Genomic DNA, 15,611 nt, shown 5'->3' on the forward strand with positions numbered 1-15,611 from the left:
GTCTGGGCAGAAATACTTTTGAGTCATTATTCTAACCTGACATTTTTGGGTTTGATTTGTGGAGCCTTAAATTCTTGCATAGATATGTGCTCCCTCTTAGAAAGTTGTTATTCACAGATGTCTGGGCAGTTTTTCTTAGTGACTTTTCATGAACAAATCAGCAACCTGGATGAGGGCACAGAGTGCACTCTCAGCACATTTGCTGAGGACACAAACCTGGGCAGAGTGGCTGACACACCAGGGGGTTGGGCTGCCACTCAGTAAGACTTAGGCTGGAGAGTTGATCAGGGAGAAACAATGAAATTCAACAAGGGCAAAGGTAGAATCTTGCACCTGGGAAAGAACAACCCCAGGGATCAGTAGAGGTTGGGGACTGACCTGTTGGAGAGCAGTGAAAGGGAAAAGGACCTGTGGATCCTAGTGGATGGAAGAATGACCACGAGCCAGCAATGTGCTCTTGTGGCCAAGAAGGCCAGTGCCATTCTGGGCTGTATTAGAAGGGCTGTGGTTAGTAGGTCGAGAGAGGTTCTCCTCCCCCTCTACTCTGCCCTGGTGAGGCTGCATCTGGAATATTGTGTCCAGTTCAGGAAGGACCTCAGAGAACTGCTTGAAAGAGTCCAGCACAGAGCCACAAAAATGATCAAGGGAGTGGAACATCTTCCTTACGAGTAGAGACTGAGTGAGCTGGGGATCTTTAGCTTGGAGGAAAAGAGCCTGAGGGGTGACCTCATTCATTTTTATGCAGGTGTAAAGGGCGAGTGCCAAGAGGATGGAGCCAGGCTCTGCTTGGTGATGCCCGATGACAAGACAAGGGGCAATGGGTGGAAGTTGAGACACAGGAAGTCTCATGGAAACATGAGGAAAAAATTTTCACTGTAAGCCCTGGAACAGGCTGCCCAGAGAGGCTGTGGTGTCTCCCTCTTTGGAGATATTCAAAACCCATGTGGATGCCTTCCTGTGTGATCTGCTCTAGGTGATCCTGATCTGGCAGGGGGGTTGGACTGGATGATCTTTCAAGGTCCCTTCAAGCACCTAACATTCTGTGGTTCCTCCACTTGCTTCCAGGCCATGAATGGCATGGCCAAGATAGCTGGAGTTAACAGAAGTGTGTGTACCTCTGCTGTGTTGTATGGATATCTTTGTATTACTCTTGCCAGGTTGATGAAAGCTTACTGGGCACAACACCAGAGTCTTCCTCATATCAGAAGGGCAGTGCAAAGATATCCATGTACCTCTGCAGAAGCCAGCCTTGGTCCAGTCATACAAGTTTTCCTTAGGCTCCATGCTGTCAACTCTTAGAGAGCTACAACATTCTCAGTGACAGGAACATAGTAGGCTGGGCCAAGATGATTTGGCATGGGTTTAGATCTCTGCTGATTCACTGTTACCTTCTTTGTATAGCACTGTGTCTGGGTTTAAATGCAGATAGATCGTAGAGTTGATTCTCCATGAAGTTATATCAGAAATATTTCCGTTCATGGTACAGATGAAGCAAAATTCAAATGAACCACCTATTGTTAAGAGGCAACTGCAATAACTGACTGCACAAAAAAATGCCGATAAAGGCAAATAACAAAAACAAACCCTTAAAGTGATGATTCCAGCTTCTCACGCATTGCCTGTTGTCTTCTGTGTAGATCACATAATTTTTCATTGTTTCCCCACAAGAAGAGCAGATAAATACAGCTTCCTTTCTCTCACTCTTTATATGTCTAAGTAAGTTAAACCCATTGTCCTTGAGTAAGCATTCAGAAACAAGATGAAACAATGTAACTTGGTCAAGTCTTCAGGTGCAATTAATTGTAAGACATAGTTTTTATCCAACTCAAGACAGAGAAATGAAAAAATATGCAAAGACTTTCCATGAAAGAATTAACCTTTCAGCTGTGATATATCCTAAATAAATTCCAATATTAGGAAAGAACTGACATCTTGTGATTACAGATTCTAGGGTAGAAAAAAATATATAAAGACTCTTTTTATTAATGAAAAGGAGCCTTTAGTAACAGCACATATAAAATGTTTGCAAAGGCTTAGTCTCAAATGAGATTTCATCAAGATAATTAAGTGAGCAACAGTATTCCAAAGAAATTATTTTAAAATTAACATTTCTGATTTAAAAAAAATGCATTTATGTGAACTTAACAGAATTAATTTGCTTATAGCTAAGGTATAGGAAGCAAATTCTGAAATTAATTATTTTTAAATCTAATGCCTGATTTACTATAAGGGTATTTTTACAACCCTTACAGGTTCCCTGGTATGAAATTTCACATTCAAGAACAGATTTTTGTTACAAGACAGTTCTCAGAAAACAAAATAGGGTGACTTGGGATAAGAACAATGTAACTTTGTGCACCTCTGTCACTGTCTTTTCACAATACACAAAATCCATTCAAAGTATTCCCAATGTATTCTGCACTATTGCTTTACTCTTATTCCAGTTAATTCTCAACAGGCTACAGTGAAAAATCTCAGGGTTACTTCACTGAAGAGGGGCATAAGTGACATCTTATTAAAACAGGCTTTATGAAAAACCTAAACAAATCATCAGCATCTCCAAAGCAATGAACGGTTCACTTTCCACTCCATCACTTTGAGTGGAGATTCTCTATTTCTTGCAAAAATACTCAGAATGGCTGCAATTGGAAAAGCTCTTGTGCCAGAACGAGAAAGCCCTTTCTTGGCCACTGGTTTTGGCAGGTTAAGAAACAAGCAAGAGAGCTCGAGAAATCTAGATGATCCTTGGAAGGACCAAAGACAGATGCTTAGTTCAACTAAGCAGACTGCAGTGGCACAACACACACACACTTCAGGTATTCTTGTACTAGAAGTGCAGTTCAAAGGCACTTCTCTTTTACTTTAGGTTCTCATAGTGTAATCATCACAGCACAAATGTGATCTTATGTTAAATAAAACCCTGCAGGTGACCATACCTTTAAGAGCTTTTCTCTTTGCTTTGCCACATTCAGTTTTTCAGAGAGCTGTCTGAAAGGTAAATTGGAGGTTTCAGTGTCTTCATGCATCAGAACATAGGGATGTGCATTACCTTAAAAATAAAAATTAAAGCAGCTGATTTTAACTGCATTTTTCCCCAGTCAGTTTCTAAGTACAAGTAAAAATAAAGGAAGCTAGGTTTATATTAACTTTACTTTGAACAAACCTTTATATTAAACAAAAGCCCAGTTCTGTGCTTAGAGACAATGCAAGACTAAACCATCAATAAAGGATGCACATGTACCCTTAAAAATAAAAGCCAACCACTTAGCTAGTATTTATGAAAACCAAGAGTGTTAGGCTAGTGTGAATAAATATTTAATGAGCATGGCAGATTAACACATGGTTACTTTGACTCTTCTCTCATTTGTGTAATACAGTCAAACAGCAGAAAATTATCCATCAATGACTATTTAATTTGCAAGAGATTTATCTCCCTATAAAGCTTTAGTTATGCAATAAGATTAGCATCACAAGACTAATCTAATCTAAAATACATATTACAGCACTCATGTCTAGAGCAACATGAACTAAACTTATTAGCAGAGAATTGCAAAATTAATATGTAAGAAACCTGTTTTTAATTCTAATGAGGAATTTGAACCCGTATTTTCATAACTTCCACTGGCATCAGTGCAAGCTAGTTGTACCTCTAAAGAAAAATCTCACCGTTTCTTGAAAAGGATAGAGACCTCAGAAGTGTAGCATTTTATAAATAGATTTTGAAACTGCACATTTGTGTTAACTCTCACACTCACAGAAAAGTATGATGCTGCTTTGAGAGCTGTAGATTGTAAAAACTGAAGCAAAGTCAGAGCTATTCATCAATACAACACAGCATAAAAAGAAATAATGTGCAAACAAGTACATACCTCCATTAGCATTCAGAGCAGCTAACTGTGATTTCAGTTTTGCAATAATGCTGTTTTGAAGCTCTATCTTTTCCTGCTGTTCACGTATTTGCTGCATGTAGTTTTCTGTCTGCAAATATAATTTAATTAGCATTAATCTAATTCTGTTTTGACTAGGGGGTCGTCTATTTGACATAGAAAAAGCAGCTCTGATTTTTAAAGATAATTGTAGTCATGGACCTCTGTGTGAAAACCCAACTACAGACACCTTTGGCAAGTCCATATTTTTGAAGCTGCACTGATTAGAGAAAGTATTATAGGAAATAAATCCTGATTTTTAATAACTGTTTCAACTGTGGCAGTTGAATAAGACAACTTCAAAGTGAGGTTTCTTCACTAATAGTCATAGAACATATCAGGTTTAAAATTCAGAATGCTGGTCAGTTAATCCACAGAAAGATGTAATTTCCTTCCCCTCCATTTTCTAAGAAATAAATTATATTTATTTGTTAGAAATAGGCTTTCAAAATGGAAAACAACAATGTTGCTTATTCCACACAGCAGATATTTTGTAAGTAACTTTAACTGCCCATGAGAAGAGTTTTCCCTGTTCCTTTGGAATGCAGTAAGCTTGTTTTTTTTACCCTAGAAACCAGAGGGCAAAAGCAATCAAGCAGCCCCATTCTCCATCTACCTCTACTCCATCTCATGCTATAAATAGGTCATACAGAGCCTAGTAAGACTGTTGATGTTTCACTAAGGTGTATAAATATAATATTAGACAGCCAGTTACTTGAACAAATGGTCAGGTGGCAGGAAGGTGCTAATATTAAAAATCTATTATTTCATTAGCACATGACTAATATTGCAGTAATAGTAGTGCTAAAAACAAAGGAGAAAACTTGTGGAGTCCCAGCAAGGCAACTTACAGGAATGCACTCAATTTTTCTGAAATTAGGAATTTATCTATTACTGGACTGGTTATGACCTGGGACAAGAGTAAGCACTACTTTCATGCCTATTCAGACACAGCTACCTGAATTCTCAAATCTCAGAATCTCAGTCACACCTCAACTCCACACTCCCTTCTTACTGCCCCATGTGTTTGTCTGTAAAGCAAGTTGGAAAAAAAATAATCTACAATCAAATATTTTAAAAAGCCAGGAAGTAGTTGTACTATCAGAGTTTATTTAAAAAAAAAGTGATCAAAGAGCAGTGCACTCCAGCAGCTATAAGAGACCTCATGAAGCAGAAAAATCACTGAGAACCAAATTGAAAATGTACAACAGCAATGTCTTGTCAACACTTCTGTACAGAGCACAGACATGACAGCTAAAACAGACAGAAGAGAAGATGCTTTTGACAGCCAGTGTGCACAAATTATTCCTTGAGTCAGATGGCAGCAACAAGTTACCAACTAGAAGATCTGCATGACAACCAACCATCCATCTGTATCAAACACCATCTGGCCAAGATGACTCTGGCTTCTGTGTGCTTGACATGGCTCCCAGCTCTAGAGACTGGCAAAACAAGTGGCCTATCGGTAACTTAAGTAGTAAACTGTTAACAACAGAATGGTGGACAATCCAACACTGTGTGAAGGCCACACAATGAACAGAGGAAATTACTAGAGTAAAGCACTATACAAAGGTCATTCAAAACCCACTAGTTTGGGTAAAAAAAGCCCTGAAAAACAACACCAACAAAAAAATTCCCATAACTAACAGTATGTAGTCTTCCTGAAAAAATACTTTTGTTCTCTTTTGAGCCATGAAATCCAGCCACAGAAAGTTTGATTAGGACAAAGACTTCAGCTGGTATTAATCTCTTATGAAAGGCTTTAAACCAGAGAAAATGCAGAGAGAAATACAGCAAGCGTTCAGCTCATGCTGATCTCACACACTTCTCTGGTTTTCTTCTGCAGACTTCAGAAGGGTTATCTGACCTTTTACTTGATGTCTTGTTTCTCGTGCAGAAATTTCTTTCATGTCCAGTTAGATAACCCAGTAGTACTAACTCGGCTGTTTTCCTTCAAATAATTATATTGTTCAGCATAAAGGATTTCCAAATATTCTAACATCTGTTGCCTTTTGTTAAGTTAGCAGCAATTTTAACGTAAGGTGTCTTGCCATGCTACTTCTGTAGTTTTTTTCTTTATTTAACAAGCAGATTTGCACCAGCGCTGCTGCAACAGACTATGAATGGAGACAGACTGAACAGTGGATGACTGCACACATGACTGACTTGATACCTGTTCTACACTGCCTTGACTAGTTTGTTTCCTCTGCAAAGGGATGGCAAGATTGTGCCCGGGTATCAGAATACTGTCTAGCAGACCTTTTGCCACTTCCAATTTTACTGCTCCTTCCATAATAACACCAAGTATGTCCTCTGCCCCTGAAAAATGTCCCAGCCTACCAGGTCTAAGGAAGCTTCAGGAAATCCTGTACCACCACAACCATTCAAGCCTTCCTACAACAGAGGTTCCACTGCTGTGCAGAATATGCACAATAAAGTTAGTATGACAAAGCCCAAACCTGATAGCTTAGCAATGTACTGGGATACATGATGAGAAGTTCTAGAAGAGTTTTGGCTGAAGTAACGTTATTTACACAGACTTAAAACTCAAAGGTGCTCCTTAGTGGTCAGAACAACTCTGGAATCTTTCTGCTACTACATAATAAAAGAATAATTGTACAGATGAGTATTTTAAAACCAGCAGTATGCAGTCTAATAATTTTTAGGTAAGTTTGCAGTAAATGTTTCAACACAAACTTTGTTGTCCTAATAGTTTGCACATTGCTCAGCATATTAGCATCTTTAGCCTTTTTACATCAATTAAACCAGTAATTCATATGGCATGTTCTACTATTAACCAAAAGAGACTTAATTTTTCCCTACTAACACAAAAATATTTAATGCAAACTATTTGCATTAATAAATGTTAAAGTAATTTTTAACAAAGCAAATGAAAATGTAAAAAGGACTTTACTAAAGCTAGGTAAATTATATCTTTCCTGTTTATGTTGAAATACTTCATTAATGATCCAAGACAGCACTTTTCTCACTTTTAAAATCACAAAAAAATTAAAAGTCAAAACCCCCAAACTCACTCACTACATGCACAACCTAGTAAGTTACTCTGACCTGGTTTCATATTGGCAAAGTTCGACTTTAACAGGTGCACTAAAGCGTGCACAGCTAAAGCGAAACCGAAATGTACAAATACCACAAGATAAAGATACAGTTCAGAACCCAACACATACTTTTTGATGTAGTTCTTTAACAGCATGGTCCCTATCCATGCATGCTTGTCGATAGGCTTCATAAGCTTTGTTAAGTTGCTCTCCAATGTTTTTGTCCATAATTTCCAATGCTGTTTCATCACTGAAAAGATGGTCAATTTAATAGACCTGAAATGAGAAGGAAAAGGAGACAATGCTAAAACCCAAAAGTATGCAACTAAAAACATACATAACTTGCATCAATATAAAATTCCAAGTAATATTCACAGTAGGTTTGAACATTAACTCAAATAATACTTTGAGCTATAGCTCTGCTCACCCAGCATTAAATTTTAGGTACAGGGATAGATTCAAACAAAAAGCCAAATAAAAGTAGGTTAACTGTGAATCGAAATCTTGAATAGGTAAATGTATGTGTAGTTACAGATCACTAGCTGCCTGATTTTATGTTTCCAACAGTTCAATGTTTAAACAATTGTGAAATAACACATAGCATTAAACACCAACCCAAAACTCAGCTTCTGCCACTAAGGAATGAAAAGCTCTGTAGCATTAAGTCATGAACTTATCCTATTCTATATTTGAAAACAGCAGCACAAGCCATACTATAAGGTGAATGAAAATATCTTTTACCTAAAAATCAGTAACTGGGGTTGTTTAGCCTGGAGAAGAGGAGGCTCAGGGGAGACCTCATTGCTGTCTACAACTACCTGAAAAGAGGTTGTAGCCAGGTGGGGGTTGGTCTGGGGACAAGGGGACACAGTCTCAAATTGTGACAGGCAAGGTTCAGGCTTGATATTAGGAAGAAGTTCTTCACAGTGAAAGTCATTTGCCATTGGAATGGGCTGCCCAGGGTGGTGGTGGAGGCACCGTCCCTGGAGATCTTCAAGAAAAGACTGGATGAGGCACGTAATGCCATGGTCTAGTTGATTGGATAGGGCTGGGTGATAGGTTGGACTGGATGATCTTGGAGGTCACTTCCAACCTGCTGGATTCTATGACTAAAGAATTGGCAAGAACTCACACCTTTACACACAACACTATCAACTTCTTACACTTTGTGAACAATTCCTTGTGGTAGTTTTAGGCAGAGCCTAGAAAATTTTCCACTGATCTTAAATGGAAAGTAATAGAATGTAAATAAATCGCCATTTGATGTAAAAAGGAAAATAATAGTAAGTTCTAAGTAATTCCATTGGACAGATAACAATCACGACAGTTGGATCTGTAAACTAACTTTTTGCTTCCTTCTCTCTAGCAGATACTAGCTCTGGTTTCTGCAGGCTTTGCTGACCTTGGTTGCATTGCTTTGTTGTGGCTGAGTATTAACAAACAACTCTCTGCTCTTTCTCTTATCCTGTGTCTACAGTGGGAAGGGAAGGGAGTAAAGAAGCTATTAGTAGCCCCCTGGTTTGTCCAGGAGGGTTTCTGTGCTGTTTATAAATTGTAAATACCTGTAAATATTGTATATTTTGTACATATTCATTGCATTTCATATTTAGATTGTAGTTTTGCTTGTAAATACAGCTTCATTTGCTTTCTAACTGGTCTGGCAATTTTATGTTGGGGGGAATTTTCAACCCACCACATTCCTGAAACTACAGCTCATCATTTTGACACATAAGACTACAATGCTATTAAATATCACAGTCTTCACTTTAAGAACAGACTGGACTTTGCAAACACAGGTCCTTTGCTTCTATAGTATAATGTCATAAATATTAATATAATTTATCATAATGTGAGGACAGGTTAGCAAAGTTCCCCCTCCATAACCTACCAGCATTAAAGAAAGAAGGAAGAATTAAAAATAAAATCAAAAAATCTGTAACTCATCTGTAACTCACATCTCTCCTGCTATTTAAAGCATGGTTAACTCACAGCACACAGTATGGAGAGCCATCATCTCATACCAACTTCTGGGACTACACACAAACCACAGACTACTAAGAAAAGGATGTTGACTTGCTGGAACGAGTCCAGAGAAGAGCAACAAAGTTGGTGAGGGGTTTGGAACATAAGCCCTACGAGGAGAGGCTGAGGGAGCTGGGGTTGCTTAGCCTGGAGAAGAGGAGACTCAGGGGTGACCTTATTGCTCTCTACAACTATCTGAAGGGAGGTTGTAGACAGACAGATGTTGGTCTCTTCTCCCAGGCAAGCAGTACCAGAACAAGAGGACACAGTCTCAGGCTGCGCCAGGGGAGGTTCAGGCTGGATGTTAGAAAAAAGTTCTATACAGAAAGAGTGATTGCACATTGGAATGGGCTGCCTGGGGAGGTGGTGGAGTCGCCATCACTGGAGGTTTTTAGGAGAAGACTTGACAGGGTGCTTGGTGCTGTGGGTTAGTTGCTTGGGCGGTGTTGGATTGGTGATGGGTTGGACGCGATGATCTTGAAGGTCTCTTCCAACCTGGTTTATTCTATGTATGTATTCTATTCTATGTATGTTAAAGCTGTTAAAAGGATAACCCAAGCAAGAAGGTTGTGAGGATAACTTGTCTCAGATTCTGGTCAAATTTCTGAAGATTGCAGCTTGAAGCTTTTGTTTGCGTTTTGTTCATGTTTACTCTTGAATATCTTTTATATCAAAGAGCCTGAATACAGAAGCGTGGTTTGACTTTCCTAGAAGGTGCAACAGACTACTATTGCACCCTTTTGTCCTGCAAACTTTAATTTGAATATGTGAGTATTGCAGAAGCAACTGCATTTCAACTCTGGCATGGCTGTACCTTAATAAAGGTGAAGTGAATGCTTTGACAGCTGGGAATGATTCCAGGATGCTGTGTCAGAAGTATTACTGAAATCCAAGTTTTGTGTAGAATGCCTACATTGTTTCATATGAAAGGCAGCTTTTATTTTTTTCCATACACCAGTTCAGTAGTTTATAATCTCATTTCCATGGATACTGTCCCAAATCCATGTTAGTAACACATACTCTCTTCCTTCCCCAAAAAAGTACCCCTCTGCTAACTGGAATATTCATTCTAATACTTGGGGCATACCTTTAAACAAATAGTGGCTGTTTTTTCAATTTCAAATGAAGGACTGACAAATTACAAATGACTGCAGGGGTGGGTACTAAACTGCAAAGGGCTATTGTTATGGCCAGAAATGATTGAAAGTGCTCTCAAATCCTTTAAAAAAAACTGTGGAGTTTGCACCTATGTTGATTTTGTACTTTTCTGGAATTTCTCCAGAGACACTTATAACAATTTATCTAGTTAATGGCAATGTCCTGTAAATATAAAAGGTAATTAAAAAACATGAGTGAAATGGAATTTAAGACTATGCTCAGTTTCTAATAAAAGGAATTGGGTTCAGGTCTGTATGACTCTCAGTTCATAGAAAATGAGGGCATTTTCATTGATGGAAATGAAAATCCCAGTTAGGAAAACAGTATTTAAACTCAACAATATTTATACTCAACTTCCAGCCTTTTACTGAGACTGGGAGTATTAACAAAGAATTTTGCACTTATCTGGACTGCTGATACCAAAAGTAATTGACCCAACAGGCTGAACTGCAGCACTGCACGTGATTTTCTACTTGCTAGGAAAAAACTGAAAATAGTAGCTAATTTACTGGTGACTCCCTAAAATCCAGATTCCATGGAGTAAAAAAGCGGCAATAAAAGTCATTACCAGTGACACTTTAACTTGAACTATAACAAGAAAAATTAGTCCTATATTCCCTCATACCCTAGACACACATTTCTGCTTCCCCTTCACCCTCCCCTTTCTTCCAACAGAAAGAGCATTATTGTAAACTGTATCAACAAACCAATCCAGCTTAAAACTAAATGCTAAATGCATTTTTGCTGTGTTAGTTTTAATGCAGATCAGCTCCACAGACCACTTTAAGTGGCGTGATAACACAAGGAAGCCAGCACTCGCTTTGAAATTGTGACATGAAGTCACAGTTATGCCAGAATGATGTTAGGCTGCACTGCCACAGAAAAGGATACTCTTGGCTTCCCTGATCCCTGGCCACGTATTTTTGCAACTTTCTTATACTGGTATTAGTATTTCTATGATACACAGTTCAGTATGCCAAAGTAGCTCCCAACTTTCTCAAAAAAGCAACAATGACACCCCCCAAAAAAAACCCCCACCAAAATTAAAACTAGAGCTAGCTCACTGTGAGGCTGCTGGAGCGCTACTACCAACACAAGGAGGCAGTGGGAACATAAGATTGGCCGTGGGCAGGACTGCAGCAGTCTAGATTTAGATTGGATTAAGCTACTCTTAGTCACACCCTGAAGTGCCTGCTGCTGGAATAAATAACTGCTTCTTATGTTAGCTATCTCATATCCAGAACTCCTTGCAGTTAGAAAAACTGGCTCCTTTTTCTGCTTCTCCTCCACAGGCATCAATATTTATCAAGGAATTTGCCAGCTGTTCCTTGCCATTTACTCTTCTCCCTACACCTAGTTATGAAGAAAAACAACTAAACAACCCTAAAATTAAAAAACCAAACCAAACCATAACCACCCAACTCCCAAACCAAATATTCTTACTATTCTCATCAGGCTTAGTTATGCTGTATCTCTACAGCAACTGGAACATGTTCAGCCCAAAGTAGGCAACCCTGATGTTTAGCTGCTGACATTCTAGATATGCATTAGACTCTAAAGACTCACAATTATTAACAGGATTATGCAGACAGAACAGATGGAGCAATATAAAACGCTGCCTTTATTCTAACAGGGACACAACTAGAGAAAGAGATTAGCTCCAGAGTTTCCCTGATTTGGGGGGTCCTGCAAATGTGACTACCTGTGAGTGGTATGTAGCTGGAGCTATGGCAATGGAAACTAGAATTTCATCCCTTGAGTAAGGATCTGAACATTGGAAAGCAACAGGGTATAGCAAATGCTGCAAGACAAACTTTTAAGTACATAAACACAATGCAACCTGCTCTTAAAATACTTCTTTCAATTGACAAGCATTTTCCTGATACAGGTTGGGAAAAATCCCCACAACAGTAATACGAATTTTCTATGACTCAAATACCAAAAAAGCCCTAGCACAAATATTAGCAACGTACTGCAGTGTACGTTGTGAAATCCCAGTTCCACATATCACCAGAGACATTCTGAGCTTTTGTGTGCCTCAGAAAATATCTTAAGTTCTGAAAAAATAAGGTTTTAGCTAATCTTGAGTATCAACACAAACTACACACGCCTACCTCTCATACGTTCATATGGGCAACTAGATGCCATCCAGAAGCAAGTACTTCACTACATTTTTCTGCTTTCAAAACAGTTTCTTCAGTGGAAGTAATTTGTAAATTACACTAGCATCATCTTGGGAACAGGAAACCTGTTGAGGTAATAATTTGAGAGAGAGACTGAGAGCTCACTGCACTTTTGTGGCTTTCCTCCTCCCCCCCGCCCCCTTTCTCTTCCTTGTCTTTCTTTTCTTCCTTGTTTTTCTAAAGGACAAAATTCCTGCTCTGCCCGACAGCGGGAAGTCAGAAACCCTGCGGGCTCCCCTAAAATCCCCGGATTAGAAGCTGGGGCGCAGACAGCCCCTCCGCTCAAGGAAAAGACGCCGATTGCTGCAGAGCGGGGGTTTAACACAGCCCTCGCAGCGCTACCGTCCGTGCAGACAGGTCACCTCCTTCTGCTTCTCCGCTCGCTGCCGCCCAGCAGCCGCCACCGAGCTCACTACCCCCGCTCCTGTGGCCGCTGATCAGCGGCAGGGGGAGCTGGTGGCGGTGGTGGCATCGGTCTCAGCCCTTCCGCAGGCGTCAAGACCGCCTCCGCGCGCAGCTAATGCGCCCCGCTCCGAAATGGGGCAAAGCGGCACCGCAGCGGGAACCGGCGTCCCTAGGAGCGGATAGCGGAAGTCGGAGGAGCGGAGGGAAGGGGCGGTCGAAGAGCCCGCCGCCAGGCGCCGCGGCGCGCACCCAAGCCCCCGGGGCCGAGCACCCGCCGCTCTCCGCGGAAGGGAGAGGAGCGGTTTGTAAGCGACTCAGACTTACGGAGCGCCTCACGGAGCCCACGACCGCTCCCGGCACAAGGCGCTCGCTCCTGCCCGAGCAGCTTAACCCAGGAACCAGAACTGACTTCCTGTGGTGCCTCTCCCCGCCCCGTGACGGGATGCCACGGCGCTGCCCGCTTGGCCGAGCAGGTCGGATTGGGGAAGCGTCTGTTACAGCCACCAGGAGCCGCAAATCAGGCAGGGGCAGTGGGGGGCTGTCCGTCGAAGCACGGCGCTTGCCCCGCCGGCCCTCCCTGCCATGGCAGCATAAACCGCGCCTCTACGGCTCCACACAAGGATGAGCATCTTTCGGCTCTGCTCATTTGCCTTTGCAATGCCTTTTCTGCCTGGATGCAGCCAGGCCCCGCCCTCAAAAAGGGTCTATGCTGCTCCTGACTTCCGCAGGTCCCTCTGTCTATGATTCAGCGCGAGTTGTAAATAACTGTATCTATGGTTGTAACATAATTGCACTCTCCATGTCCAGAATACTTTGTGTCTTTTGTGGGCTACTGAAGTAGCATTTTTTCTCCTGCATTTAATTCACTTAGGCTACGAATTTGATATAGACTAGTATAATGGAAACACAGAATTTTGATTCTGCTACAGCTATAAGCCCATCTCTTTTCAGGTCACGTATATGAGTACAACTTTTTCCCTGAAGGTGGGTCGGAGGGTAAGAGTTAATGGGAGAAAACGAGGCATTTCGTATGCACTTGCAGAGGGCACTGTTAGGGAGCTGGCAGCAGAGGAGGTTTACAGCGTTTGAGCTGGCCTTGGCCATCTGAACCCCAGAGAACATAGTCACCTGGGCTGGTATTTCATCTGCTGGAGCAGAACGTGCCCCTTTACCTTCTCACACCTGCATTTCAGTCACGGGAACTTTAGCTACCCCAGGTGTGTGCAATTGGAAGCTTGAGGACTGGGCTCAAATGTAGCCACAGGAAGAGTAGCTAGGCATTTTCTGTACTCTCTGGAAAGTTATTTCTGTTATGATTTACTTTCCCCACTAAGTCTTTGTCAAAAGTTGCTAACATCTTTTTTTGGTCTGTTTTGGCCTGTGCTAAGACTAAAGAAACTTTCAGGCACATAGTTTGATGACCCAACACATAATACTATCAAGAATTTGCTGTGTTCGCATGTTTCCAAGAAAGGGAGATTCAGTTTCCACTTTTAGAGACAGAGTAAGACAGCCAAGTTAAGGTTTCATTCAACCAAGATAAAAAAAACCACCCCACCCCCCCAACCCACAGCAGCTATTGTTTCTTTTAAAAAATGTCTAAATTTTTGTCATTCAATCTTAACATGTAACTCTGCACTTAAAATGGTAGTGGATATCTTAGTAACTGCACTTCTTATCCATAAATGGAAATACAGTTTAACTGATGCTATGTTTAAAAAGGGATAATATGCAGGAAAGTACCAGTAGGTGTTATCTGATGATGAACATATATCAACTAAGATTACAGCCAAACTTGAATAGAGCCATAATATATATACAATCTCTGAAACACTGTCATTACACAGTAGTTGTTCTAAGAAACAAAAGTTTGGTTTTTAAGATCTAGAAATGTACTTAATGTAAATTTCCTCTGAAGGTCTCAAACCCCAAAAGTAAACCTGATAACTGTCTACAAACATTATTTTTCCAATCACATACATTATTCTATTAAAATTTATCAGTAATATTATTTCACAATAAAGCACGAGAGAAGCTGTTTTTTAGTTCTGTCTGCATTATTTAGTGGTTGATTTTTTCCCCCCCATTACTACCTTTCCTTTCCAAATACAATAAGATGTCTGTTACAAGCTTCACAATGACTCATCTTGACATTCTTAAGGACTTCCACCACCCTTTTGAAGAAATTCTTAAATAGAAGGGAAAAACACCCATGAAAATAGTGTAAAACTTATATTGTACAGTTCACTTGATCTCTAACTTTCATAGGGATTTCTTCTTTTCTCCATATTCCCCCCCCCCCGCCCTTTTTTTCCCCCCTATTTTTCTTCTTCCTCCTTTCAGTCTCTCTGTTTCCTTCCCTACAGCTGTTCCAGGAATGACTTTCTGTGTTTCTGTTCCACATGAGTATTTCACATTTTTTGTCATTGTTAATGCAGAATTTCTTTCCTTTATATAGACTTGAAGAACAAAATGTGTATAGGTAAAGCTAAAAATGATTCAAGAATTTAGGAATCTACTAATCTTAAAACCAGATGCAAAACACTTACCTAGAATTTGAGAGCAATGGTGAGGAGGTTTTTATCTGTATTATTTTATTTCTCTTTGGCTGCAGACTCAGGTAGAGTCTTATTTAGAATAATTATAAACATTTTGGTGTGGAGTGAATTAACAAGTTGATACTTTTTCAGAGTGAAAATTTGGAAATTTTCTCTGAGTGGGTTTAAATACCTCACAACATTTGTATACAGCTGGCTGTTTGACGTTACTTCTAAAAAGGTATTTTAGTAGGAATTTTACTTAGGGTTTCTGGATGTGGTGCTCATTGGTTAAACTGTGTTGAGGTCTCGAGAGGAACC

The 15,611-nt window shown here is 40.2% G+C and overlaps 1 protein-coding gene across 1 annotated transcript in view; it reads right to left on the minus strand.

Moving 5' to 3' along the window:
* Positions 1-13,175, minus strand: part of TANK (TRAF family member associated NFKB activator) — a 29,291-nt gene extending 16,116 nt beyond the window's left edge. The window contains exons 1-5 of the mRNA XM_009911075.2: positions 13,078-13,175; positions 12,280-12,413; positions 7,115-7,261; positions 3,870-3,978; positions 2,937-3,049 (exon numbers count right to left, since the gene is read on the minus strand). Coding sequence (XP_009909377.2) covers positions 2,937-3,049; positions 3,870-3,978; positions 7,115-7,213 — 321 coding nt within the window. The 5' untranslated portion in view covers positions 7,214-7,261; positions 12,280-12,413; positions 13,078-13,175. The remainder of the gene's footprint in view (positions 1-2,936; positions 3,050-3,869; positions 3,979-7,114; positions 7,262-12,279; positions 12,414-13,077) is intronic.
* Between the last annotated feature and the right edge of the window lie 2,436 nt (positions 13,176-15,611).

This window comes from Dryobates pubescens, chromosome 2 (genome assembly GCF_014839835.1).
Source record: "Dryobates pubescens isolate bDryPub1 chromosome 2, bDryPub1.pri, whole genome shotgun sequence".
Classification (NCBI taxonomy): Eukaryota; Metazoa; Chordata; class Aves; order Piciformes; family Picidae; genus Dryobates; species Dryobates pubescens.